The sequence below is a fragment of the Apus apus genome, chromosome 4 (genome assembly GCF_020740795.1).
Source record: "Apus apus isolate bApuApu2 chromosome 4, bApuApu2.pri.cur, whole genome shotgun sequence".
NCBI classification, from domain to species: Eukaryota; Metazoa; Chordata; class Aves; order Apodiformes; family Apodidae; genus Apus; species Apus apus.
Window position 1 is genome coordinate 85,802,012 of NC_067285.1, and position 26,619 is coordinate 85,828,630.

The 26,619-nt window shown below is 35.4% G+C and overlaps 1 protein-coding gene across 3 annotated transcripts in view; it reads left to right on the top strand.

Moving 5' to 3' along the window:
* The window catches only part of SGCZ (sarcoglycan zeta), a 423,412-nt gene extending 398,920 nt beyond the window's left edge, over positions 1-24,492 (top strand). For all 3 annotated transcript variants that reach the window (XM_051619665.1, XM_051619666.1, XM_051619667.1), the window contains 2 exons: positions 12,292-12,415; positions 23,004-24,492. In XM_051619665.1, the coding sequence (XP_051475625.1) occupies positions 12,292-12,415; positions 23,004-23,201 (322 nt within the window). In that variant the 3' untranslated portion in view covers positions 23,202-24,492. The remainder of the gene's footprint in view (positions 1-12,291; positions 12,416-23,003) is intronic.
* The last annotated feature ends 2,127 nt before the right edge of the window (positions 24,493-26,619 follow it).

Here is a 26,619-nt window from a genome sequence, read left to right on the forward strand (position 1 = left end):
AAGGGTAAGTCATGTTTGACTAACCTCATAGCAGTCTATGAGGAAATTACTAGGTGGATAGATGATGGTAGAGCGGTAGATGTAGTCTATCTTGATTTCAGTAAAGCATTTGACACCGCCTCCCACAGCATCCTTGTAGATAAGTTGATCAAGTATGGGTTTGATGATCAGGCAGTGAGGTGGATCAAGAACTGGTTGAAAGGAAGAAGCCAGAGAGTTGTAGTCAATGGGGCAGAATCTGGTTGGAGGTGTGTGACCAGTGGAGTCCCTCAGGGGTCGGTACTGGGACCGGTGTTGTTCAATATCTTCATCAACGACCTGGATGAGGGTACAGAATGTACCCTCAGCAAGTTTGCTGATGACACCAAGCTGGGAGGAGTGGCTGACACACCAGAAGGCTGTGCTGCCATTCAGAGAGACTTAGACAGGCTGGAGACTTGGGCGGGGAAAAACCTGATGAAGTTTAACAAGGGCAAGTGTAGAGTTTTGCATTTGGGGAAGAAAAATGTCATGCACCAGTACAGGTTGGGGGCTGACCTGCTGGAGAACAGTGTGGGTGAAAGGGATCTGGGGGTCCTGGTAGACAGGAGGATGACCATGAGCCAGCAATGTGCCCTTGTGGCTAAGAAGGCCAATGGCATCCTGGGGTGTATTAGAAAGGGTGTGGTTAGTAGGTCAAGAGAGGTTCTCCTCCCCCTCTGTTCTGCATTGGTGAGGCCACATCTGGAGTATTGTGTCCAGTTCTGGGCCCCTCAGTTCAAGAAGGACAGGGAACTGCTTGAAAGAGTCCAGCACAGACCCACAAAGATGATTAAGGGAGTGGAACATCTCCCTTATGAGGAAAGGCTGAGGGAGCTGGGTCTCTTTAGTTTGGAGAAAAGGAGACTGAGGGGTGACCTCATCTAATGTTTACAAATACGTAAAGGGTGAGTGTCAAGAAGATGGAGTTAAACTTTTTTCAGTGATGACCAGTGATAGGACAAGGAGTAATGGATACAAATTGGAGCATAGGAGGTTTAAGGTGAATATCATAATTTTTTTTTTTACTGTGAGAGTGACAGAGCACTGGAACAGGCTGCCCAGAGAGGTTGTGGAGTCTCCTTCTCTGGAGACATTCAAAACCCGCCTGGACGCCTTCCTGTGTGATGTACTCTAGGTGACCCTGCTCTGGCGGGGGGGTTGGACTAGATGATCTTTCGAGGTCCCTTCCAACCCCTATGATTCTATGATTCTGTGATTCTAACACCAAGTGGAAATGGTCTTTGACTCATGCTACCATACAAACAGTGGCTGCAGTTTGTCTGGGAGAGTCATAAATGATTCGCAATTGTTGTTCAAATATGCCAGGGACTATTCAGCTGCATAAATAACTGAGTTCCAGTGGTCTGGCCTGGGTCGTAACACTTTTCAATGTTTTAGTATAAACTTAGCCAAAGTGTCCAGTAGACCATACTGGCAGTCCTAAAATGATGTATTTTTCCAAATGCTGCATCCCTGCGCCTTGGGACTTTTGAAATTAACAGTAACATGGGAGAGTCAAGAGTTTGCTGAGTTGACATTAAATTTCATTTTTTCAGCAGACACAGGTGATTGCAGTTTGACAGCAAGTTGCAGTGTGCAAGTGGGAGTATATGAGGCTTTAAGAATACTTGTGTATAGGGCTTAAAAAGAATTTACATTAGATTGTTAATTAAAATCTAAATTATCCCATATTTCATTTTATAATATGTATTTATGGTTAAATAATAACCTCAGACATCAAGATATGAGTATATATATTTTTATTTATTTTTTTTAAATGCTGGAAAACCATTCAGAACTTCAGATTTATGAAACAATTCACTACTGAATTTAAAAAGTGGAATTTTGACCACATTGATTACTGGGAATGAAATTAATCTATAAAATTTGGACTAAGATTTTGATACCTACAAGGCTCATAGTGTTTGCTTCCAGAGCCCTGGGATTTTAGCTCAATCTGTTCTGGATTGGGAGTCAAAAAATAAAAAGTCACATTCGTATTATCTTCATATATCTAAATGTTCCTTATCCACTCTTTGTTCTATAGGCAGATTTTGAGATTTTCAGAGAAACATTTGTAGTATCTGCTACTAAGAATGTGTTATGTAAAAATAAAATTCAGTTGAGATTTAAAATAATTCCTTCTTATGTGTTCAACCACTTTGATCACATCTTTCTCCTGTCTTACATTTTCAAATAATAGCTAGTGAGGTTTTGCTTTCAGAAAATGTTTTTTCTACAATCCTTTGTGAAAGCCCTTTTGGGCCAAGTCCTAAAAACTAATTAAATCTGACTTTCATTAGCTGAGATAAGTAGCATAAAAGAATCATGCCTTAGAATCAGGAATATGAATTATATCTTAATAATTTAATCTTCATATTTCTCTCACTACTTTTTCTCACAGGAGCACAGTAGGAAAAAAATTGACAATATAATAGGTCCCCAAATATTGGCTTTAGGCTAGTAGTGCATTAAAACATGCTGCACTAATCAGTAATATCCATGCACAAAAGAGGCAGACAGTAGTTAAAAGCAGATAGCTTTGCCCTCAATAACCTCCTTAATAAGAGGGTAAATTAATTTGTTGTTGTTCTTTGGAGATAAATGCAGGATCAAATTTAAGGGTTTTTTTCTCTTTTATGTCAAACCTCACACACTATCAGCTAATTCTTCAATTGACTATCAGCTAATTCTGCAAGCTAGTGCTAAGCATAAGATGAGAGTTGATCAAGCATCAAGGAACCACCCAAGTTAGTAGGATCCTATTTTACCTCTGATAAGAATTAAAAATACACAGATCTGACACAAGTTTTTTTCACAAAAGACTTGCCTGATGGTTTGTAATAGCCATCTTTTGTGGCATTTAACAAGTGGTTTACTAATAGGGCAAAACATCTATTTTATAAAAGCCTAGAGCCAGAGAAGCATGGGAAAGGAATTTTGACATTAACTTGTTAGTCGTCTGAGCAGGTTGAGAGTAACAAAAGCGCTGAGAGTAACTAAAGCACTGAGACTCTTCATCTATGTTACCCAGAAATCAAATAATGAACCAATTTTCATCAAAAAGCAGATGATGCAGTAGAGCAAAAAACCCCAGCTTCCTTCCTATTCTGTTTTAATGATATCAGGTTCTAGTTACTTTCCCAGTATTACTTTTTAATAAAGTAGACATATTTTGTATTTTGTGTTTGGTGTTTAAAGAGTTATTTCAGTGTTTGGACATTTTCAGAAATTTGCTTGCTTAGTCTTATCCCTAGCTGTTGAAAATATTATTTATTTATTATTTTTTTGTAACGTCCATGTACCTTAAACAGAGGAATGCAGTAAAAACTTGAAAAATTGTAAAAAGTCTTTTTTTACATGTGTATATTATATTATATTTTTTATATATATGACATTGAATTAAATGGAGACAAAAGCCATTAATAAAAGGTTACCATTACTATGCAGATAGAACACAGTAGGCTCTTAAAACAAATAATTTTATTTAGTGTTCAGTAATGATTGTTATTTTTGACATTTGAGAAGGGAAAAGTGTCTATTGGGAACTGAGATATAATGGAAAAAAGTATTGCTATCACAACAGATAGCAAAATCCATTGAGTTTCATGTGGTTAATTTAGGGTGTCTCTAGCCTGATCTGTGACTGAACTAAATATTCATATTTATTATAAAACTTTCAAACTGTAAAACAGACACTGTGGGACTGATGGTTTAGTAAAGGTATCACTTCTAGTGAAATGGATGGAGAAAATGGATTAAAAGAGTCATTTGGTTTGTTAGATTCCTTAGTCTGAACTCACTAGTATACAGTGCTTTATAATATTATTTTTATATATTTTAATGAAATGAAATAAAATAATTATTAAGGGCTTGAAGATAAGTTAAAATTGGGATGAAATAGAAGTTGGATAGATTGTACCAATCCAAAGAAATATTTTTCCCTTGATAAGATACTTGATCTTCTAGGAAACAGAAAATAGGTAGATCTCTCATCTGGAGATTAAGTATTTGATATAGTGCTATATCTAATAAGAAATAGATTGGCAAGATAGAAAAGACTGCACTTAAAGAAATGTTAAGTGATATATTATAAGCATGTATTGTTGAAATCCATCCTTTAGCCTGGAGAGAAATTGCAAGGAGAATTTCTTCAGAGCTGATCTTATTTCCAGTTTTAACAAGTTTACCTGTTTGTATACACACAGCTTCAAACTAATCTCAAGTTCTGGCATATCTTGCTTTATGATCATGTCATGGTTAAAGTACACAGGGGACATGGATTTTCTAAACAGTGTTGTGGTAGTGGATACAGAGGGTATGGTTTGGGTTCTTGTCCTAGCACCATGTTGGAGCCAGACAAAGGATCTGAAACTCATACAGGCTGTATATAAGAAAAGGTTCAGAGGATGGGGGATTGTGTGGTGGATAGTTACAAGGAGTACGAGTTTATAAAACTACTAGTTCCTCAGTCCACCAAACTGCACCTATTGCTTATGTCTATAACTATATGGAGAACTCCAGAGGCAGCCTAAACAGTAGAGAAGAATAAGTGATTTTCTGTATCTTACCCTGCAATTCTTATTCTATCCTTGGTTGTATTTCAAGATATAATTCATTTCCAAAAACAAAGAAAAAAGCTATTTGACTTCCTCATAGTCTACCACTCTATTTTGTCTTGTAGGTTCTTTCCAAGGTGCTGCTTGCCCTAAAAAAGTGACGGAAAGTAAGCTCACCAAACCTTTTTCTGCTGGAGAGTATATTAAAAGCTCTCTGCTGTGCTTAATCTGCAAAGATTAAGGCAGACCTGTCAAAAGAATTTCAGCAGAATAATTTTCCACATGAGATGCAGTTTCCTCAAGATGTGGATCAAAACCAGTTTATCTCACCTAAAATATATCCATTTATATCAGCTTAAGGCCCTTTAGGGAGTCAATATTGAAAATGTCATTAGATTACAGATGGTCTGGACTATCACTTCTGAAATCACAGGAAGCTAATGGTTTTCAAAATTAGAAGATTTTATGTCAACCAGTTCTTATGTGTTTCCAGTTGTTCAGAGAGCCCAGTTTGTCTCTTCAAGCTTGCTCAGGCAAGTAAGATGTTCAGATCTTACTCTTGACAGCCACTTGAGCATTATCTGTGGGCATGTTGCTTCAATCTCTTTCTGTCAAGATAGATTTCTATTTTAAGGAAATATATTCTGAAAGACAATTCATGTAACAAAGCAATTTCTGGAAAGGAAATAAACTTCATGTAAGGGTGTTTATCAGATCAGCAGGGCAAGTGTAGAAGGGGTTTCAGGTCAGAACAAAAGTAGGGGAGATTATAGGAAGGGGAATGTTTTTAGGTGGAATAGGGGTCTCTCTAAGATGTCAAGGCTATGAGGAATCCATTTCCCATTCCTTTCCTTAAGAGACTATTTTGGATCATCTCATACGCAGATCTTTGTCTCACCTAAAAGTTTAGACTTTCAAGCATGTTGTGGTATTTCTTTAAGAAGTGAAGACTCATGCTCAAAACCTTACATTTCTTCTAATTTTCTTGATTTTCAATGGTTTGAGTTTTTCTGGACTTGACATTCTCAAATGCATGGTATTTTATTACCTGAGATTCCAGTTAGGTTTTTGGTTTGTTATGTTCTTAGTATCATTTCTGGTTTTGATAATTTCCCTGTCTTTAGCTATTGTGGCTACTCTCTTACCCAGTCTAAGAAACAACAGTGCATTACATTCTCTTTAACCTTCCTCACATCACCTGCTTATTTTGCCAAGCTCTTGCTTTAAGCATTTGCCCTCTCCAGCACTCCTCACCTTTCCTTGATGCTGCTTCAATTTTTCTAGTCATTTAATAGCATCACTGAAAAACTCTTCAATGACATTTTGTTCGTTACTTTCCTCCTCAGTAGCTAATATTTTTATATTCTTAGACGAGATATTTTACTTCCCTATGTGCTGAAATTGTTTTACTGATTTATCATCTATGTCAAATAACATTAAAATAGTCTGTTGTTTCAAGTGTCTCTATGATAATGCAGACCCGCTGAACTGAAACCTGTGACACATCCAGGGCAATTAGAACTCAGATTTTACTCTGGTGAGGTGATTTTCAGGTTAATGGGAATTTCATGGCTTTCCATAAGGGCATGCTGACACATGCCAAAGTCAGTGATCTGCTGAGCGGGGACATAACATGAAATGCTATCCAGAATGTCATTCTACTGTTCTAAGTCTAAATGTTCCCTCTTTATTTAAGTTTCTTGTCCATGAGCGGCAAAAATTGGATATGGGGAGAGTGGCGGGGGGTGGAAAAAGTCGTGTTGATGTTTACTGGTTTAGGCCATTATCTGTTCCATAAAACATCTCTTTAACTTTCACAGGAAAGCTCTCTTACTTAGGACTCATGCTGTGAAGTCACAAAATAGAGAGTCGAATTGGGCCCTTAAAGGTTAGATTCCCATATAAAGCAAAGAGTTTCACATGAACATATGAGAATTTTTCTTCTTGATAAAAGATAACTGATGATCAGTGAACAATATTAAGGATTCATGAGGCCTGCACATTTATCCTTGCATTTCAATAAAAAAAGTAAAATAAACATTTGGTTAAAAACTTTGGAATACAAGCTTCAGGAAAAATAGCTATTCTGGCAATAATCCATATCATTTTGCAGAGATGCACATTTTGATACATGTAAGCGTATCAAAAAGAGATTTTTAGTTACTTTTATATCTATTTTTAAAAGTGCATGTATAATCTTGTAAATAGTATAAGTAATTAGATTGAAATTAATGAATAGTAATTTCATTCCCAGTTGCATTCCCAATCTGATCTCACATGCAGCTAATTAAGAATCCTCTGTTTGAATAGTGACAGTATCTTAAAAAAAGGCTTCCAGGGTTTTTGTGACCATGATCACAGAAGTCCCTGGTTATTCTTTATGGATACTACTGGAGTTTGCAGCCTGACTCTCAGGAAATGGACTTAATGGAAACCCTCATTTTATCTGGCACCATCCATATTCAGTGAACTCCTTTAAGGAGTTGGTCTCACTGGATGACTCTTGAAAACAGCTTCCTTGAGTGTCAGAGCAGCCAGCTGTTCTTTTTTTTAAGAGAAATTGAAAGAATATATATATTTTAAAATTGATGTTTCTGGAAAACCATTTTTTCAAAATTATTGACTGGAAAAAAATTGTTTCACTTGTGGAAGAGGAAGGCCCTGTGTTCTATGGGGTTCCAGGGTTGTACATGCTTATTTGCAATGAAGGAGTAGGAAGAGAGATAGTGATAGACTTGGCACATCCTTTTGCCTTCCCTTCTCTTTGGGTATCTTACCTCCCTGCAGCCCCAGTCTGCCACACACTTTACCTGCAGGCAGCAAGCTCGATGTCACAACTATTTTACTCTAAAAAAAGTTTACCAACTCAATGTGTAGATTTTCCATGGGTTTTGTGTTTGCCAAGCTTTTTTAAATAACAGGATTCCTATGCAAACTGAAAAAAGCCACAACATGTGTTGTCAAGACTGACATATATAGAAGTTAAATACTTGGAAGTATTGAAGTATTTCTTGACCCCCAAGTGTAAGATGCCAGTAAGGAAGAAATGAGTACCTGCTGTATATGTGAGATCTCTACAGCATATCTTTATATCCCCTGTTTTGAATACAAATTCCAAATGGGTAGAGGTTCATATCAGTCATTTTACTAAGTAGCATGGGTTGAATCCACTGCTTAAACAGACACGAAGCAAATAAATTATTCACATCTGCACAGGGGAATCTTCTATTTCCTTCTATATTAAGAAATACCTCTGCTAAACAACAGAGCAAAATTAACATAGATAAATAATATCCCATGTGAGTATGAGGGATATTCAAGAGGTAAATCTAAGATATTTCTTAAAACCTAAATTAAATCTTTTTGTTAATTAAAAAAATTATTTTTCTCTAATAAAATCTGGGTCAGCTTGTAAACAGGATATACCAAATGAAAGCAAAATGTTCCTGCACTTCTGATGAGAAATATTTTAATACATTCAAAGGAACTTATCCCAGATATTTGAAAAGTTTCTTTTTTTAGCAGTAATTCTTTAATGAATTCAATTCAAATTCATGTAGCTTTGATCCTCTGAAATGTATCTTTTTTCACAAATTAACCACTGATAATTAAAAAGAAAAAAGCCCTTCCCTGCTCTCTTTAGATCGTCTGTCTGCATCACATGTAACAAATCTACAGATTATATTATTTATAAACCTCCTTTTAAAAGTCTCTTTATCTTTCCTACAGTGTTGTACTTTCTGTCTAATAATAGCAGCAGTTACCTTCTCCATCATAGCTGTTTGTTGATGGGAAAAGAAATACTAAAATGTAAACGTCAATGTGACAGGCCATTGGTAGTCTGAAAGGAAAGCAAATTCCTGATATGCTAGTGTAATAATGCACTTTGCTTTGGCAGGATGAATATTTCAGTGTGGAGTGTTACAGTATATTCATAGGAGAGATAAAAGTTTTCAGAAATATGACAAAGAAAAATGTATCATAAAGATGCTGCATATCAAACATAATTTATATCAAAACATTGAGTAAATAATCTCTGTATGTATAGACTGCTACATTTCCAGTAGCATGCTGCAGATTGCACAGGTAAGTCACTTTTCAGATGTAGATCATCCAAAGAATAATAAAAGTAAAATAGTAACTACAAAAGTGATTTAGGCATTCAGTTTTATTTACAGATGGGTGCTTATCATCATCCATTCATTGGCTTTTCTACCACATTATTTGATTTCAGAAAATTGCTAAAAAATCTGTTGTCTGAAAAAGAAATTTCTACTCCACAATGTGTAGCATACTGATATTAACAATTTCTGAAATTCAGAAATTAGTAGCCCAAGTATCTTCATTTTAGACAAACTGGAAGTGATGTTAATTTAGCTAATGAAAACCAGCAATGAAACTAGACAAAACAGCTCTGAGCTATATAATGTTGTGTTTAGAGAAAAAAAAAAAAAAAAAAGTTTGAGATTCCTCAAACAAAATCACAGTTTCTTGAAAATGTTCCTAAATATTCTCTAAAAATATTGCTAAATACCTGCTGAAAAATTTTGGTCATGTCTGAGAGTGGTTTTGATGTATGAAGCCAGAAATATTTCTGTCTTTGCCAATATCCACCAATTCAATGCAATAAAAGTAGTTAAGCACACTTTTGTCTTCATTATTATGAAATGGCAGCTGAAACCACTGAGAAATGTTTATATTCCAGGAAGGTGGGTTGTAAATCACAAATATATGCTGTTGAAAAATATGGAATCGAAGCATCCAGTCATTTAACTCCTATACAATTCAGTTTCTTTTTAAATTCAAGGTAAAATCTCATTAAGGCAACAGAGTGCTTTCAAAAGCCTCATTTCCAAACTTTATATAGTTTCTAAAAGGTTTTGAAAGCTCTTTGCTGCTGTATTAAAGCCATCAGTAGTTCACAAGCCATCACCTGAAAAACACTGATGTACACAATTAAATATTTAATGGTATTTAGATTCTTCTCTGGTATAAAGAACTGCAGACCTTCAATCAGCTTCTCCCTTCAGAGTGTCAAAAATTAAAGAAAATTACTTAGCAGTGATAGAAATACAGATTTTTCTACTGCTTCTATCTACATGCATAAGCATGTAACCTTTGGGGTTTTTTTATATATATACATAGCTACAATAGTGTTTTCCTCTACCTGGATATCTGCTTTTAATAGTTTCATTTTGTGTTGCCAGATACTTGCTTTCCTGTTTGTTTGGGGTTTTTTTGTTCGGTTGTTTGGTTTTGGGTTTGTTTGGTTTTTTTCCCATATTGAGTGTCCATGAAATGTAACAAACAGGAAGATTTCACACACAGTCTCAGTGACATCACATGCAAATGTGGCATTTTGATTTAAAAAAGATAATCTATCACTATTCTATACACTTTAAAAATTGAGTAGTTGAAACACACTGAAATTCTCTTGTTCCATGCTTGGCAGATCTTTCCTTCAGCTTTTGTGTAGCAAATTCTTTGTCAAACTATTCTTTCCTTTATAGATCTCGTACTGTATTACAGTTTTGGATGCATGTGACCTAACATTCAAAGTTTGTTGAGGAGAGAAATACAATGTTTTCTTCAAGCTACTTGTTCTGTACGTTTCTATCATTAATGTATTTCATTTTTTAAAAAGCCTTTGTTCAAGTAAAGTGGAAATGTATTATATAGCTGGGATATAAATAGATTAATAGACATCTCCCTCGTAATGGGGCTATGCAATAAGTCTACAGCTGAACACAACCAGAATCCAAATTTTTCTTTCCTAGTTCAATACAATTTTCATCAAATCATCTTTCCTATTCAGAGTGTGAGCACGACTTCTACAAAATCATTGCATCAGTACTTCCCTTTCAAGAGAAACCTGTACAAAATGGTGAGATAAAGTAGCTATAAAAGTATCATAGTTCTGCATTAAAGTTGATGGAGGATCTTGACTATAAGGCAGAGACAAATTGAAAGACTGACAGTAGAAGAACAACAGTTGCTTGGCGGACAAAGACCCAGGGATAAGCATCTTAACCCTATTATGACAGGGCTGTAGAGCATGAGTATTTTGCAGAACAAAAAAAGCATGAAGACAAACTCCAATAATAGAGACATTACAGATTTTCTTTTCCTCTCTTTTTCATACACAATGCTGCTACTCCTACCTGAAATATGAATGAGCCTGTGAAGGCAAAGTCATTCTAATGAGATTTACATCATTATTTAAAACTTTTAATGTGTTTGGATTTGTTTTTTTTTTTTACTTAGTTGAACATTTGTCAGTGGTCACTAAACAGACTTTAGTTATTAACCTATCATTACAAAAGCACTCACAGACACATGTGGATTCTTAAGTACCTGTATTTCAGCATTAGTACAGTCTAGTATATTAGGTACTAATGCTGGAAAGCATCACTAAGCAGACACACTTCTATCAGTACATGTTTAAATGCTGTCTTAAATAGGAATAGATTTAAATACATATTTATTTATTATTTCTCCAGGCCATAAAGAGTAGTGAGAGAATCACACATATAACTGATTTTTACTTCTTAACCTTTCCAACTATATTTAAACGTATGGAGGAAAGTAAGATTATCAGTAGTCAACATGGATTCACCAAGGGGAAATCATGCATGACCAATATGATATCCTTCTGTGATGGAATGACTGACTAGGTAGATGAGGGGAGAGCAGTGGATGTTGTCTACCTTGACTTCAGCAAGGCTTTTGACACTGTCTCCCATAGCTTCCTCATAGGTAAGCCTAGGGAGTGTGGGTTAGATGAGCGGACAGTGAGGTAGATTGAGAACTGGCTGAATGGCAGAGCTCAGTGAGTTGTGATCAGTGGCACAAAGTCTACAGTTGGAAGCCTGTAGCTAGTGATATTCCCCAGGGGTCAGTACTGGGTCCAGTCTTGTTCGACATAATAATCATTGACCTTGATGAAGGGACAGAATGTACTCTAAGCAGGTTTGCTGATAATACAAAGCTGGGAGGAGTGGCTCATGGACCAGAAGGCTGTGGTGCCATTCAGTGACAGGCTGGAGAGTTGGGTGGGGAGGAACCTAATGAAGTTCAACAAAGGCAAGTGTAGGGTTCTGCATTTAGGGAGGAATAACCCCATGCACCAGTTCAGGTTAGACATTGACCTGCTGGAAAGCAGTTCGGGGGAGAAGGATCTGGGAGTTCTGGTGGGCAACAAGTTAGCCATGAGCCAGCAATGTGCCCTTGTGGCCAAGAAGGCCAATAGTATCCTAAGGTCCATTAAGAACAGTGTGAGCAGCAAGTCAAGGGCAATTATCGTTTCCTTCTGCTCTGCCCTGGAAAGACAAAGATCTGTTGGAGAGAGTCCAGTAGAGAGCTACAAAGATGATTTGGGGACTGGAGCATCTCTCTTGGCTGTGAGACCTGAGTCTAAGAAGACTTGAGAGGAGATCTTACCAATGCTTATAAATATCTTTTAAAGGGTGGGTGTCAAGAAGATTGGGCCAGACTCTTTCAGTGGTGCCCAGCGACCAGCGATCTTCAAAACCCACCTGGATGTGAACCTGTGCAACCTGCTTTTTTAGGGGGGTTGGACTAGAAGATCTCCAAAGATTCCATCCAACCCCTACCTTTTTGTGATTCTGTGGTAGCTGCATGTATTGAGGACTTTGGGGCTGGGTGGTTGGATTCAGCGTGAATTTTCTCAGTGCTTGTTTTTGTCTTTCAGACTTGAATCTCCTACTAGATCTTTGGTGATGGAAGCACCCAGGGGAGTGCAGGTCAATGCAGCTGCAGGAGACTTAAAGGCTACCTGTAGGAAAGAACTGCACTTACAGTCCACAGAAGGGGAAGTAAGTTCAGCCAGTAGCAAAATGTTCTACAGCTCTGCCCAGAGTTATCCAAATATGAGGATAGTTTACTCAGCGGCAAGATAAACATCACAAGAAGTGTTCTGCATTTGCCTATGTTAAAGTAATTTTGATTTTGCTTGCTCAATTATTTATACTTATTTGCTTTTTGCAAATATTTGAATCACCAAGTTGCTTTCACACTGGAAAATTTATTAGTTAAATTACTATAGATGAGAATTTTCTTTAAGAGTCAAGGAAAAAGCTACTGAGTCCCTCAGCATATCTGTGAGACAGAGATAGCTTGATAGTGGTAAAAAATTACTTTGGATGAAGCTGACAAACTAAGGAAGAGAGAAATTTGGATTAGTTTGGTTTAATACTTCATAAAATCATGATGAAGAGGTTTAGTGAATTTGCTCTGTGTGTGGTTTACTTCCTTGAATGGTTACTATCTCTGTAAGAAAGACAGAATGCTTCAATGGTATGTCCACTGTGCTCTTTCATCAGTGTCTTGTTTCAGTGAAGTCATGAAAATGGTTTAAAGTTTGCTCATTGGTTTGGCTGGCAGTCTGTGTATTGCAGAAACATGTGAAAATTTACTGGTATGAGAGTCCTTCCATCTTCAGTCCTTAATGTTATAATGTTAAAAAAAACTTGTGCAGGGGTACCAAAGTCTCTCAGATTTCTACTAGACACTTTGGAGAAATTGTTAGATTTTCAAATTGTTCTCAATGGGACTTGCCAGGTTACAGCATTTTTAGAAAACCCGTTGTTTACTGTAAATATCTAATTAGGAATGTAGCTCTTACGATTTTTTTTTGCCATTTATGTTTGCTTTTTGTAGTTTTACCAATGTTCCCAGATACCTTACAAACTATCCAAATAAGCAGCAATAAACAAAACCAACATTCACATCTGTGACAGATAATCCTTTCTGTGATGCACACTCTCTGCATTACAATGCAGAAAATAACATTTTCAGCCAATAGACTTCATCAAAGGCCTACTTTGGTAATATTTTTCTATTGATACAACTATCTGTCCTGCATAGTTAAAGCACCATATTTTCTTAATCCAGAGCCTCAAATATTTATATACCACATGTCCCATCTTATTTCTGAGTTTCTTCAAAAGCCAGCTCTTCCCATAATCTCTAATCTCTCATCTTTACTTACCACCTTTCTAAATATGATGTCTATGTTAGTGTTTCCTAATGTTGCCAAGATAGCAATAAGGACAATCTAAACCTCTTTTAATAGTAAATATTCTCCCTCATCTGTATCCTTTTTGCAGGTATTTTTATTGCAGGGGCTAGAATTTCCTGTAACCTTTCCTGATTCCTCCCCTTAAATCCCTACCAGGCCAAATCTAGTATGTTTCCTACATTTATTAGCATAGCTTTTTTACTTATAATGTATTTCTTTGTTCTTTCACTTCATGATACTGCCAGACAGAACAGGTGATACTCAAATGAAAATGAAAAAGAAGGGCAAAAAAAGCCAAAAGAAAGACTGTTACCTTTCCTCAATCCCCCATGATCCCTGAAGAAATGTTTGTATCTATAATGTCTTGGCTCACTATTGTGCCTCTCTGTAGTGCTCTGTACAAATATTTAATCTATGGATTCATCCGGCATTTTTGTCTATATCAACACTATGAGTTTATTGCATGACTTCTAATTTTTCTTAAGTATTTAATACAACTTACAGAAAAGATAGTTTTGAAAATAATGTCCTATGACCCTCAGTTAGACTTTGAAAATGGGAAACCCAGAAAATTTATAATAACCAGAGAGGTTGTGGAGTCTTCTTCACTGGAGACATTCAAAACCTGCCTGGACGCATTCCTGTGTGATGTACTCTAGGTGACCCTGCTCTGGCAGGGGGGTTGGACTAGATGATCTTTCGAGGTCCCTTCCAACCCCTAGGATTCTATGATTCTATGATAATAATATTAAACATAATATTAATCAGAAAGGGAATTCAATTCAGTATTAAATGCTTTGTAGGAAAAAGATGCCAGTGTAAAGCAGACTTGGCATATTAAAAATCAATATATCCCTATATGTGGCACATACGTGATTTCCCACGTAGATGTTTGATAGCTAGTTATCAAAAACCAGCAGTTTCCCACACCAGCCTTTTGCCACTACTTCCCAAGTAGTTGTTCTGTAAACGTATATCTGACAAAGTTCAAAGTGTCTAATTATCTCTTGCATACTTGCAGTTCCAGTAAGATCTGTAAAGAACTGTACCCTTAATCCATGGAAAAATTTCATCCTGAAGTCTGACCAATGCCTTTATAGTCCCCTGTTTTATCTCTTACACTGGTAATGATTAGAGGAAAATGCAGAAACACTTTGGAAGGCATATGATGAGCTTCCACAGCACCAACAGTTGTGCAAAGTTACCCTGACCACATTAGAGAATTGCTGGACTAATTTACATTCTGATGTGAGGAAACAGCTTACTCAAATATCATCAAAGATATGTAAATTAATATTTTTCTTCTATAGCATAATTATTTCCCTAATATGCCAGAAAATAGTGGCATTTGGAATCAACTAGGTATAGCCATGTAGCAGAACACTTTGAATTTACTGTAGATTAATCTACAAAAAAAGTTTTCCTTGTATTTAAGAATAGCTTCAGAATATTTTTTAAGAACTTAAATGCTTTTATGAAATACTTTTCCTCCAGCCTTATTTCTCATGCAGTAAAAACTCTAGCCTCCCACATCATAAACCAAAAGCCTCTGCAAGCATTCTGAATTCTGCTGTTTGATACATTTTCTTTGTTTACTGCAGTATTATAATAATCCTTTTACCCCTAATACACACTATAATGCGTGATTCCAGACTGCATACAGGAGGCTGTAATTTAAACTCAGATTTTGCTGTCCTTTAGAAAGCTCTTGAGCTGCACACTTGTGAGTCAAGGAATCAGCAGAATCCTTTGATTCAATTACAGCTTGGCATTTAGTTGTGAAGTATGTATTATTCTATAAATAAACCATATCCAATGGTTTAAACCAGCAATGATTTACAAGGAAAATGAGATGTGAAGTTCCAGGCTCTAGCTGAATCTCTTGGTTCACATAAGAAGAAAAGGAACTTTTCTTGTCTGGAAATTGAACACAATGTCTGCTAGTTGACTCCTCCTCCTTTTCATATATAAACACAATGCAAAAATACATATTAGTTATGAATTCTGTAGACACAAGATTTTGCTAGGCACAAAATTATGTTAGAATTGAACATGAAACACATTATCATATAAAGATAACAAGCTTAAAGGATTATTCAAGGTTGTCCACTCATTGGTCTAACAGCTAATTTTAATGGTTTTGACAAGACATCAGCCTTTGAAGGAGAAGGCTGCTAACTAGCCTCAGCTCTTACAAGGCTTGTACAGCTGTGTGTTTTTGCAAACAGCTTCTATGTAAACCGGGCTCTGCACTTTCATTGCATCCCATTGACTATTAAAAACAAATACACAACAGGAGAAAGATGCACAGAGGCTTCTCATTTTTACAAACATATTCATACTAGTCACCCTGTCCGTGACCTTTTTTCTATTTATTTCTTTATGCCCTTGCATTTCCTTGTCAAATTACACTTCTTAGCATCATTTATAGACTATAATTGGCAATTTCTGTCATAATGAGGCTGATCCCTTGGTGAGGTCTACAGCTGTCACAATAAAAAACGAGCAGTACACTTTAACAGACAAATTTTACTCAAGCTCAGTGTAACAACCAAGAAGCCAAGTCTCTATTTACACATTTTAGCACAACACAGTTTATGAGGCGTACACCCAAGATTATTTTGTAGAGACTAACAAATGCATAGAGTGCTAATATTTGATCTCTAATCCTATCCAGTAATCTCGAAGTCCAGGAGATTTATTTAATACAGAGATTAATACTTCATAAAACTGGAGTAATCTTCATTTATAAGCCCAAACAACAGTACCATTTTAAAGCCTTGTTTTTGGTGGGGTTTGTGTGGATGGTTTTTATGTTTTAAACAGAAAAAAAAAAAAAAAAAAAACCAACCACAAAAACAACAACAACAACCACAAAAAAACACACAAAAAACCAAAATCAATAACAACAAAAAAAGCCTAAACCCACTACATTATCTAGATATACTTCAATAGAATTACCTTGTTTTGCAAGCTGCTTCCAGGAATATGGAGGAATGGCTGATCAAAGGCAACAATACTTCCTATATCAGTTCAATTCAGCCAAGTTATGTTTGTCTGAGATTAAATGTTTGAAAAAAAAATAGTAGATATTTTATCTGAATGAAATTAATTCAATAAAAAATAATGGCAGGCTCTAGAGCTCAAAGATGCACTGTTTATTCCCCAAAAATAATCCAAGAAATGTGTGCTGCACTTTGTTTTCATGGCCTTTTTTCATGGTATTAAATGGTTGATTTGTCACTGCTGTCTGAGAGGAAAGAGATTAGGAGAAATGAATGGAAATTTTTCTGTGTTTTAAATTATTGTTTTCAATAATTCTATTAAGGTGTTTTGACAGGTATTTAAAATTATTAAGTGCTAAGTCATTTTTAAACAAAAGCTTTCATTTTCAACTTAAAACAGTTATTAATGTATAAGTTAATTTCTAGCAAAAAAAAGTTCTATGTAGAAGTCTACAACCAAAATACAATGTTCCCAAACTACAAAAGCAAAGTGTTTTAACTTACATTACCCATCTTTTGGGTGTTTGTTCACGGGCAAATTTTGAAGGCCAGGACCATAAGACATTTTACTAGAAAGAGAAAAAACAAGGACAGTGAATTATTAATTATATACATAAAGTATTTTTCCATCAATATCACATTTTAATCTAGTTCTGTTTTGAATGGCAATTAATTAATAAGTTTTTGTACATGGTAGACTAAGTACAAATACTCCAAATGCACTTCCCTTTCTGGGTTGGGTACATAAATCATAAAGGGGTCACATCTGATTGAATGAATTTGCAAAGACTTCTAATAACATGTAGAATTTGATTCTGAGAATTCTTGTGTGCAAGACTCTTATTGGCGTTCCATAAGCACTGGAGCTTCTAAACTTCTGATCATCAAATTTCACAGCAAGCCCATTTGATCATCCCTGGAAATTATTTCCTCAATCGAAACAATAAATATGCCAGAAAGTTTTTTGTTTCAACAGGCACCCATTTAAATTGCACTGGGGCTATAACTCAGAAGTCACAATATGTGCTTGTGTTTATTTAACATGAATTTACAAAACTGTGTACTCAAAATGAAACACAACTGTCATTCTTCCACTGGAGCAGGAACCATACATTTCACTAATGTACAATATTATATCTAACATAATATATATACACACACGTTAGTTTTCAAATCACTTTCAGTTGTTGATAGTTCCAGGCAAAACATGGAGGTGGGAATGGGAGCAATGTTAACAAAAAAGAAACTTGCCAGGGTGATTGTGTCCACGTGTGTGAGGTGTAATCTTTAGAAAGAGAACATCCACCACACCAGACCACTCTTTGGCCTAAAGGTCTCATTGGTCTTGTGGTCAATTGATCCCATTCCTGGAGAGAATACATTTTTCAACACACAGGGTGTACTGTACTAGGTCCTTTAGTCTTCTCTGAATATGTAGTTTGTTCGGTTTCATCCCAGTCATAACATTCATTTCACTGTTTAACTGTTCCTCAATACTATTAATCATTATGACAGATACGGTTCCAGATATTGTGCCAGCATATGTTTAGATTTTACAGTATATAAGCTATCAAGTTAATATTTTAATTTTCCATTATGATTTTTCTTTTTCTCAGAACTATCTTTCAGATTTAATGAAAGCTAGTTTAGGTGACTGGTTTTAAATTAAATGTCAAAAACATAGATAAATATTAGAACAAATGGCCCACATGAACTAAAGTACTGCAATTTATCTTACACTTCATCTTCACCTTGAATTTTATAATGTACCAGCATTTGAAAATTATGTAGTTGAGTTTAGTGACCCAATCTATATAATGTCTTTTTATGTATGCATCTGAGAACTTATCTAGAAGAGCAAAAAGACTAAAAACTTTCTTGCATTGTTGTAATTCAGATTAATTCTGAGGAGCCTAATGGATGCAAAAGTTTTATTTAGTGAGATGTCATTATACTGTCTCCTTATACCAGTTGATGAACATCAGTCTTTCAGCTTTCCTTCATTTCTTCCACATTTCCTCCAGTTTGTTGCCATTTTTTATCTAAGTTAGCCATAATATGCCTCTGCAGCTCTATATAATGATCTGTCTAATCAAACTGTACATGAATGTAGAAAATTCTTCAATGTTTATAAATCCTAACTTTTTTATTTGGCTTTATCAATTTAGCCTATCATCTCCTCTCTTGAGAGGACTTCATCAAAGAATTAGTGGAGAGCTTTTACACATGGGAGGTTTATATCTCTGTATGAAATGGCTTGTAGGAATACTTGATTTTTTACCTTGTGTCTGTATCTTGCCCACTGAAAGTTCTTTCCTTCAGTTTAGTTCTTTGATTTGTAGATAATCTATATTTTCTGGCTTGCCTTCCTCTCCCTTTCCCTCTGACTGTTCTGATTGACAACAGTCTGCTGAGTAGATGACTTGCAACAAAAAAAAAAGGAGAAGACTTAGCAAAAAACATACATAAAAAGAATGCAATGTATCCATTCCTATCACGTGCCCTACAGGCTGATTCATTTTCCTAGTTTAGTAAGTCAGAAATCAGATCTCCTTTTAAATATTATAGGGCTAATATATTTTTCTCACCACTAAGGTGCACAAGACGAAGCAGTCATCTAGGATTTCTAAACCTTAAATATTTAGAGGGAATGATGCTGCTCAGTGCTCTGCTCCTTCTGAAACAGCCTTTCTCTGAGTAGCTGCTGCCTTTTCCATTGTGTAATCTCTCAGTCTTCTATTTCAAGAATGGATAATTTTTTTTGTTTTATCCTTGCCTATTTATCTGCTGGAGTGAGACCCTCAGAAAGAGCATGCTTGGCTTGCGTGGCCTTAGTGCATATGAAGTATTAAATGGCTTCTCTCGTGCCTTTCACAGCACAAAAAATTAGTGACATACCACGTGTACAGGCACTTCCATTAACTACTGTCATCAGCAATGGTCCCTGGGAGCATACTGCTCAGTTTTTTGTCTTGCTACTTCTTCCTTTCTCTTTAAATACCTTATAACATCAAGCATAAAATGGTAAGTAGTTAAAGTTTTACTGATGTTGGAGGACTTTTCAGCCATTAATTTCATTTTTTTAGCAGATGATAAGAGGGGAGAGGGTATGTCCTAAAACATGAACTATGTCCCTCTGAATTTCCTTATGCATTGGGCAACTATGATGGTATATTTGGACCCCTGCTTAACTAAAAGATAGCAGTATTGCATCTCTAAATTTAGACTTTTATTTATAATTTTGACAGCATATATAGAGAGTAGATTTTACTGCTGGCTTTAAGTCATCTTTATTAATCCTCTGCATCTCGGGGTTCCCCAGGAATTAGCTATAGGAGTCTGTTTTATTGCACAGCCTTCCCAGCTTTCTATAAAAGCACAGAGCTCGTTAGATTCACCCCAGCAGATACACCCACGTCACTGTTTCTCAGGTGTTCACATGGCTCACCAGGTGTACACATTGCTCTTCAGGTGTTCACATTGCTCACTAGATGTTCTGGGTTTTGTGCTGAGAAAGGAACTGATAGATACCTCTCAAGATTATGCCACCAGAGGCACTGGACTCAGTAGAGTTAAGTTACTGGTTCGACTTACTGGTTGGTCTTTTCCAACCAAAATATTCTGTGATTCTGTAAACAAACACACAAAAATATTGAGCTCCTAGAAAAAAGATAATAAAGTTCAAGAGATTTTAATCTATCCTGATCTCTGACACATATACCCTCTGATTTTTTTCCGAGTTAATTATTTTTTTTAATCTAGACATGGCTTTTAGAAGCCATTCAATTTTCTTTCACATATTTCCCATGTTCCTTCCTCATCAGAAGTGCAGCTAAACTGTTAACAATGATCAGTCACGCGCCCTGACAAAAGTACAACTAACTAATCTTTCATTGTTGTTGGATTTTCTTACACAGCCTTCTACATGGAAGTGCCTTTTATTAGCACATATATAACATTCTTACATCTCCTGCTTTGATTTTTTTTTTCAAAGAAAAGCATAGAAATAGTCTTTTCCTTATCTTCTTTGATAGTTCAAGTGTATCAGGGCTTACTGAAAATCAGTAATAAAAGTCTGCTCAATATTTTTTTAGATTTATTTGTTGAAAGTTATCAAGAGCTGCTGATTAAAAATATATAATGTTACTGGCTCCTACTTAATATCCTCTTGAGTTACTGTTGAAATTGAAAGTATTTTATCACAGTAATTTTCTGATATCAATACTTGATCTTCCTCCAAGCACAGAACTATGCTGAGGATTATTCACTATAAAAGATACATTTATACGTACATGGAGCTTACACTGTTGAATGCTACTGGATTTTTACTCAATACTATTGATAACTCTACCACTGCTACATAAAAAGTGGACCTGTTAACATTTCTTTTAATTGTGGTATGAGAAGTTAAGGATTAGTTTTAATTAGTCATTACTTCACTGATTAATGATTATGTCCTTTGTTTCCTTATTTCTTACCAATTCCTAGCTTCTCATTTGCTACTATTTTTTTTTTTTTCACCTCTGTGGGGTTTTTTTGTTTTCTTATTATGCTTGCTATAGTAATTTACTCCTATCTGAGCTAAATGTTTTTACATGTGTAAACTTTTTTTTTTTCAGTTGTAAATTCTAGCAGAACATTATTAAATTGTTCCCAACACCATTTGCATTTCTTCCATCTAAATTATTTCTGCAGGGGTTTTGTCTGTTTACATGTGTGTGTAAATACATAATTCCCTTGTCATATAAATTACAGAACAAAGATAATAATTTGCTTCATTTTAGTTTTGTAATAAATTCCACTATCAGTCAGGATGTGAATTAAAACAGACATCCTGCCATGCAGTTTTCACCTGTGCCTCTGAGATTCTCCCTTTCTGTCCCTTTTGGTGTCAATTCCCAGTAATGACAGTATTTTATTCTGGGAGCTGGAGAACTCACCATGATGGGGGTTATAATGTTTGAGGCTATTGTCAGCCTGTATTTTCTTTGATGATTCCAATCATTTACACGGCTTCTGCTGTAAATGTTAACATGAATGTGCATTAGTCTTTGTACGGGATTTTATCCAATCTTCTCAAATTTTTCCTAGCCTGCTGTCCTTCACTTCTCTCCGGCAGGGGCTTATTAGTGCATCTGCACTATTTTTCTGCCATATACCACTGATTTTATAATAAAATAATTATTTAATAATAAAATAATACTTGTCTCCTGCAGAAAAAAAATACATGCCATGTTCCCCCAGATACTTTACATATAATGCTAACGTTGTGGTATCATGGTGTCAAGTTGGCTTTGTTCATTTTCAATACCTTATACAAACCACTAGTAAGTATTTAAGGAATTAATTTTTTGTTAGCTTTGTAATGTTATCTGCAGGTCTTAAAACCATTTTGATTTTTAAACCTGTTTTCTTGAAGTTCACAGTCTGTACCTGATCTTTGGTTCTCACTCCTTCCATAAATTAAGAATAAACTCTAAGCAGCTGTAAACTTGTTTGTGCGGTAGAAGACATGGGTTTTTCCTACTTTAGTTGCCCAATTTCATTACATGGCTTATTCAACACCCTGAAAAGGTGACTTAAGTGTAAATATTACAGGAATCCATACAAATTTGTGAACATTTCTGATATTTACAGTCTCATACTGACTTACGTTGTTTCCAATGAGAGGAGATTTAACAAATGCAATATTTTTAATCAATCAATCAATATTCAGTAAAAAAATAGTTCAGTGACCTTCATAATAAGACTTTAACCTGAAATCTTTCCTCCTCTTAATTTAGGTCAAATAAGCTTGTAGTTTTTTGTATATGATTCTGTACCCTTATTTAATTATTCTCTGGATGTAGCTATTGTTAAGCCCCTACAATTTACCACAGTTCAGCACATATTTCCAGCTGCTTTACAGAAACACACTGGGGAATGTGCTTTAACATAACTTCACACTTATTAAAGTACAAATTATTCCAGAGCAACAATATGCTACTGCCATGAATGAATAAATTTTAATCATAAAATGTAAAAGTGAAAATTCAACCTATTCAAGAATACTGTCAAAATGTTTTTGTGTGACACTGCTTGTATCTGAATAAACATGTTGGGTGAACTATTTGCATGTACTGTAGTAATGTGTGTTAATGGGTATACAGTTACAAAGAGTTGAAAAACAAGAAATGTTGACAGCTTTTTATTTCAAAAAATATTTATTGCTAACTCATAGTTCTAATAATCTTTCTAATACTTATAAAATACTTCTAAAATATTTCTATTTTTTCATATTTCTAAAAAACTCATGATTTACTCAAAGCATATCTTTAAAATGTGTCATGATGCTGAAAGTTAATTACTCCCCCTTTTTTTTTTCCCCTTCTCTTGTAGATATTTTTAGACGCAAATACAATACGTCTGGGAAATCTACCAGTGGGTTCCTTTTCCTCCTCCTCCTCCCCCAGCTCTTCAGCTCCTCGACAGACTATCTACGAGCTCTGCGTCTGTCCCAATGGCAAACTTTACCTGTCCCCAGCAGGAGCAGGCTCCACATGTCAATCCAGTAGCAACATCTGCTTGTGGAGCTAAAAAGACTCCAATTTATCCTCACACCAGAATAGCCTTTTGTTACTATCCCTGTGCTTCACAGTTTTGCTCGGTTTCCCTTGTGACAAGTTCGATGCTTCAAACGGCCTGCAGAACAACTTCTTCCAGTGTAAGCAGGAATACAGCACTGCCTTCTCTTGTGGTTTGTGTTGCCACTCAATGCAGAGATGGGAGTGAGATATTCAGAAATCAATGTATTCTGCATCAGGAAACCTGGAACATAATATCACCTTTTGTCCAAAAGGAAGAATAACACAGGTGCCTTTGCTACATGAAGTGAAGCACATAGTTTTAGATTTTTGCAGGACCTGGATATGAACTGCATATATATATATATATATATACACACAGAGAGTACATAAATTTTCCTAGAATCTGATGGTGAGATGAATTGGTTCCCCTGTATGATAAATAACTTTACTGTCTGAAAGCACAATTTTCATTCATCTTTTTGGATGTAAACTTTTATCCCTGAATTTTAAAATGTTGAAGCATTGTGTGATGCTTGCTTTACTAAACAATTAAATTCAGTAAATGTTTTTTAACACAAAAAGAGACAGAATCCCTCCCTGAGTTTGGTTTCTTTAAAGGTGTGTTGTTACTCTTTGTCTACTGAGTCTAGGGTTTTGTACACTAGGTAAATTTTGGAAGTGCTCAGCAATATTACTTTGCAGAGTTGAACAGACATCTGCTATTGTTTGTCTGATCTGAATGGCCTTATACAGTATTTTCATGGCTACTGCACGTGAAGCGATTGTGGAACATATGGTTTCTAGAACAGAAAAACAGGGTAAAGAGGGAAATACTGATGATATGTTTGTTGATCAGTGTGTTGCTCTTCACAAGGTATTTATAATTGGCAAATGCAAAACAAAGAAAAAATCTTCAAAGGTGCATCTTGGCCATTTTCTGTGTCTAACTGCTGCCATTTGAACACAGTACAAATCTTAGTACTGATGTAAAGTGTAATGCTGAGAAGCAATGCACTAACAAGTGGTATGACATTTACATTTGTTATTCTCGTTTGTTTACCATCTCCTGCTAAGCTTTACAACGTAATAGTAATATATATGAAAACATTAAATGGCTTTCAATATTAAAAAGTACATTCATATTACATTGACTTTATCAGGTCTGTGTTTAAATTATGCAGCCCCATTTGCACTCAGATCTCACTACTGACTTCTTTCTCTGACAAGGTTGATGTGGAATTTCTTTCTTGCATCAATGTTCATACTAGTTTGGTTTGATTGGTAATTGAAATAATATAGAAAGTGCTTTGGTGTGCTGCTAGTAAATTTTTCGCAACATTGATTAACAAGAGTATCTTAAAACTTGCAGAACCCAGGAATGTAAAACAGTATAAAAATGTTTCCTATTGTGGAAGATGAATTGATTATGTGAGGTAAGTGTGCTTTTTCATTCTATCCTTTAAGTTACATCACCTAGCATGCAGCTTTAGAGGCTTCTGAATGTAAGATCAACAATGCAATGGTGCCTTTTGCAAGATAACTCTAAAGTCAGGCCAAACAGTGCAAGGTGGATATTTCTACATAGTTATTTTTTTCTTAGAAAAAATAATGAAAATGAGCAAGCTAATACTGTGATTACCTTTTTATTTTATTACCACCTACTAAGGTTTGTTTATTTTCAGTTAAGGTGAAATTCATTCCTATGCAGAAGACCAGCACAAGACGTTTCCGCAGCTTAACTATTCTTCGCCGTTCCATTGGCCCTCTTCAGAGGTGTGAATTTCACCCGAGTGCAAGAATGCTATATTTGCTATTTCTACCAGTTAAAGAAAGATTTTAAATTTATTATTTCTTCAAAAGGATTTACTTAATGGCTGATTTGTTATTTCTTTGAGAATTTTATTCTTTTACTTGGAAAGAATAATACATTTTATCATCATTATTTTCAATGCGAACATTGCAAGAAAATATATTAGCAGCCTGAGAATTTTTAGTAAGAGGGACAGAAAGAGATACAAATAACAAATAAGGTGATAATAAAATATTAGAACGTGTAAACATACAATATACCCTTAAAACTGTAGGGAAATAGATGTCTTTTTTGTACATACACAAGGAATGGAATGGTAGTGTGAAAGTCATGTGAATAAATAGTATTTCAGGAGCAAAAGTATATAGATCTGTATGAGGAAGCATCTATATGTAATCCTTATCTGTGCACACCTACATACACTGGCTACTTACAATAAGAACAAAGAGCTTATAGTGAGAGATCTATTTGATGAATTAAATTTTGGCTTCTTACAATTTGCACACAAGTCGACAAAGATTTTTTTTCTTTTCCTCTCAAAATGCAGTCACAGGCTGGCTTGCAGATACTTTCTCATGAACTTTCCATTGAGAATTCCTTATTTGTTTGTTCTTCCTCTCCTATGATTACCTTATCTGTAATACATATGAAAGAGGTTTCTGCCCACTGGATGGAAAGACCCAACCTTTAAAAGTGGAAGTGGGCAGGTAGAAAAAAAAATCTTATGTTACTAGATAGATTTTAGCAGTAAGGCTGCAATAATTTACCACTTTCTATGAGAAGATCTCAGGCCAGAGGTGCATATGGCACAGAAAAGTCAAAAAAACCGAGCCAGTAAGTCTGCAGAACTCTGCATTTTCAGGATTTTCTTGCTTGGAGTCCCTTCAGTCTAAAATAGAGAGTATTTTTGATCTTCAGCAGCCTATAAGATAGCATAATGTCTTAATATTCTGGTTAGTTTCATAATATTTATGTTTTTCTTTAAATCAATTGAAAATTGTAAAGCTAGCATCTCAATTTTCATTTTAAAGTACATTTCTAGCTCCCATGTGTTTTGAGAGTACTGGAAAATTGATTTCAACAAATTCTGAATAACTAGAAGAATCAGAACACAAAAAATATGTAAGCAGCATCATAATTCCAGAGTGGAAGGAGAAACAGACCCACTGTTTTTGAATGGAGCTGGCAATAGTGAAAACCTCAATACCAGAGCTGTTCTCCTTATAGTTGCCCTGCAAATATCAGAAAAAAAGGTGTAATCCCACAATGTAATTTCAGAGGGAAGGAAACTAGAAGAACCCAGTGCAAATATTGTATTAAAACGTGGAGCCATAGCTGTGCTATTTCAGTGCTGGTTTTATAATGCCGAGGTAATTTTGTACAAAGCCATAGGAAATTTTCAGATTCTTTTTGTCATCTTTCTCCTAGATTCCTGGCTTTTTTTCCAAGTTATTTTAGTCTTTGTTGGTGATTTATAATATCCAACATTCAACTTCTGATTAAGCTAATGTTTCTCTAGGTAGAGTGCTTATTTGACTGAATATTTTGATTGTGTATTTTAGAAAAGAGACATCCCTTCTTAGTCTGGTTGAGGCAAGAGTTTCCCACTAACAAATCA